At 57.4% G+C, this 2285-nt stretch overlaps 1 protein-coding gene across 4 annotated transcripts; it reads right to left on the bottom strand.

Moving 5' to 3' along the window:
• Window positions 1–6: 6 nt before the first annotated feature.
• On the bottom strand, window positions 7–2276 carry LOC110391692 (platelet glycoprotein VI-like). 4 transcript variants are annotated; one of them, XM_021383642.1, is made up of 5 exons: window positions 1701–2276; window positions 1592–1627; window positions 1196–1474; window positions 803–1114; window positions 7–728 (listed from the first exon to the last, which is right to left on the bottom strand). In XM_021383642.1, exons 1-5 carry the CDS (start codon window positions 1729–1731, stop codon window positions 448–450), a joined length of 939 nt encoding a protein of 312 aa, XP_021239317.1. In that variant the 5' UTR covers window positions 1732–2276; the 3' UTR covers window positions 7–447. The 4 variants fall into 4 exon arrangements, with proteins under 4 accessions (XP_021239317.1, XP_021239318.1, XP_021239315.1 ...); XM_021383643.1 differs by having other exon boundaries at window positions 7–680; XM_021383640.1 differs by having other exon boundaries at window positions 803–1474.
• Window positions 2277–2285: the final 9 nt, after the last annotated feature.

Below are 2285 nucleotides of genomic sequence, written 5' to 3'. Positions count from 1 at the left end.
CAGGAGTGGGTTGGGTCAGGTGTGGGGGTCCCACTGGGCTGGTGCTGTGGTTTTGAGGTGGATTGCAAAGGGTTTGTGGATCTCAAGGGCTGTGAAGTGATGTGGAGCTGATAAGGTTAGATAGGAGCACTTAGGGATTGGGTGTGGCTGGAAAGCATTAGGGGTGCCCCACAGAGGAGTTGGGGGTGTTAGATTAGGGGGGGTGAGGGGGAGGGTAGTAACAGGAGAGATGGGAACAGGTCATCAGGGAGCACTCAGGAATGAATTTGGGGTCTTTTAGCCTCAGTGCATTCCAAAAACCCGGCATTTTAGGGGTCCATCATGTGGGTCCCCAAGACGCTTGGGTTGGGGATGGAGCTATGGTGCAGGTTTTAAGTGATGCACAACACAATTGCTCAGCAGGCAACGACTGATGCAGAAATCAGCACAGAATGGGAGGCAGGGGACTCAGGCTGGATTTTCTGGGGGTCTATTGGGAATGACGGGCAGGGAGGGTGCTGTCTGGGGGATCTCTAAGGGATAAAAGATCTGAAACCCTTTCCCCACCTGGGCTTGATCTCTCTGTATCTGGAGGCTTCGGGCATCGAGGATGAACAAGAGACCGACAATGAAGATGAGGGCAGCAACGCAGCACCTCACCACCGGCACCACCAGGTTCCCATGGGATCCCCCGTCAGCTCCTGGGGGATGCGGTGGCTTGAAGGTCCCCATCCCTGGCCACCACCTCCCTAAGGATGGGATGCAGGGACACTGACATCTGTGGGTGACAGCGGGGACACCCAAATAGGGGACTGGGATCTACCTGGGGGTGCAGGGGTGGGTGTCACCTCCAGGGTCACACTGTCCCCGAGGGGAGAGGACACCAAGGGATCATCCTTGGGGCGATAGGAGCACCTATAGGTGCCAGCATCGGATGCGGTGACCTGAAAGAGAGTGAAGGAGGCCATGCCCAGACCATCAGAGTCCTGGCGCTGGATGGGGGCTGAGCACCCGTCCTTGTGCAGGAGGAAGATGACCCCAGAATCCTGGTTCCAGCAGCGGATGGTGACATTGGTCCCTATCTGCACGCGTTCCTCAGGGCTCAGAGAAATGCCGGGTGGGGGTAAACTGTGATCTGAGTGCAGAGTGGAAGCAGTGATGAGACACGGCCCAGTGGGGACAGCCCTTGGCCACCTGCTTTCCCCAGGGCTCTCACCTGTCACCACCAGCTCCACGGGGTCACTCTGCTCTGATGTCCCCAGGGGACCCAGCACCCAGTACAGGCAGCGATAAGTTGTTGCATGCTTCCGCTCTGCACTAATAATGGAAAACTCGGCTGTGTCCTGCACCTCAAGCTTGCTTCTGCAGATGGTCATAGCTTCATCCTCAGAGAGCTGGACCCAGGCAGCCGGCTGGGGCAGGTGGCAGCGCAGGGTGACATTGTTCCCCAGGGACACCCCCTGGCTTGGGTGCAGTGACAGGGAGGGTCGGGGCACTAGGACAGGGGACACCAGTCAGCCTTGTCCCTGCACACCCTCCTGGACCTCTCTGATGACCACCTCCACACGCTCCCCTCCCTCTGTAAACTTTCTCCCCCTCTCCCCATACTCACGCTGCTGTGCCCTGTTTGCTGCCACCAGACACCAACCTGCAAGGAACATGGCCTTGGTCCCACACAGGGCCACCAACCCCTGTGGCACAACATTCCCATTGTCACTCACCCAGGATGAGGGTCAGCGCCATTGGTGCCATGAGGCAGGAGCAGCTTGGGGACAGTGAGACTGCAGTGGGAACAAGAAGTGGCTGAAGAGCTGCTGTCAGTTCCCCTTGGGGACAGGATGCCGTGTGGTCACCTGCTCATGTGTCCAATTTGGTCCCAGGGGGGTGGCACCATGCTGTCCCTGATAGAGTGGCACACACAGAGAAGCACACACAGCCCCGTTGTAGTTCCTCACCAAAGCTTTTCCCACTCAGTTTTCACTCACTGTCCCCTAAGTTCTGTCTGTGCCTGGCCTTGCACTGTGTCCCCCACGAGATGCCAAAGACAGGACAAGTGGCTCTGATGCAGTGTTCTGCATGGTATGTCACATGCGGTCCCCCGCACGTCCTACAGTGATCTGTTCATCATCAATGGGAGAGAAGCGTCCTCCTGGCCCTACACATTTCTTGGCTTCCTGAGACCCATGTCAGCATCTCTTCCTGCTTGGACAACCAGCAGAGACATGGCCCATTCTTCTTAAAATAATCCATTTTGGGCTGAGGCCAGGTGCCTGAACGCCATAGAGGAGGTGGGGTTGGTCTTCTGG

The sequence above is a fragment of the Numida meleagris genome, unplaced genomic scaffold (assembly GCF_002078875.1).
Source record: "Numida meleagris isolate 19003 breed g44 Domestic line unplaced genomic scaffold, NumMel1.0 unplaced_Scaffold460, whole genome shotgun sequence".
Lineage (NCBI taxonomy): Eukaryota > Metazoa > Chordata > Aves > Galliformes > Numididae > Numida > Numida meleagris.
The sequence above is the reverse complement of the archived record's forward strand: the minus strand, read 5'-3'. Positions and strand labels throughout refer to the sequence as shown.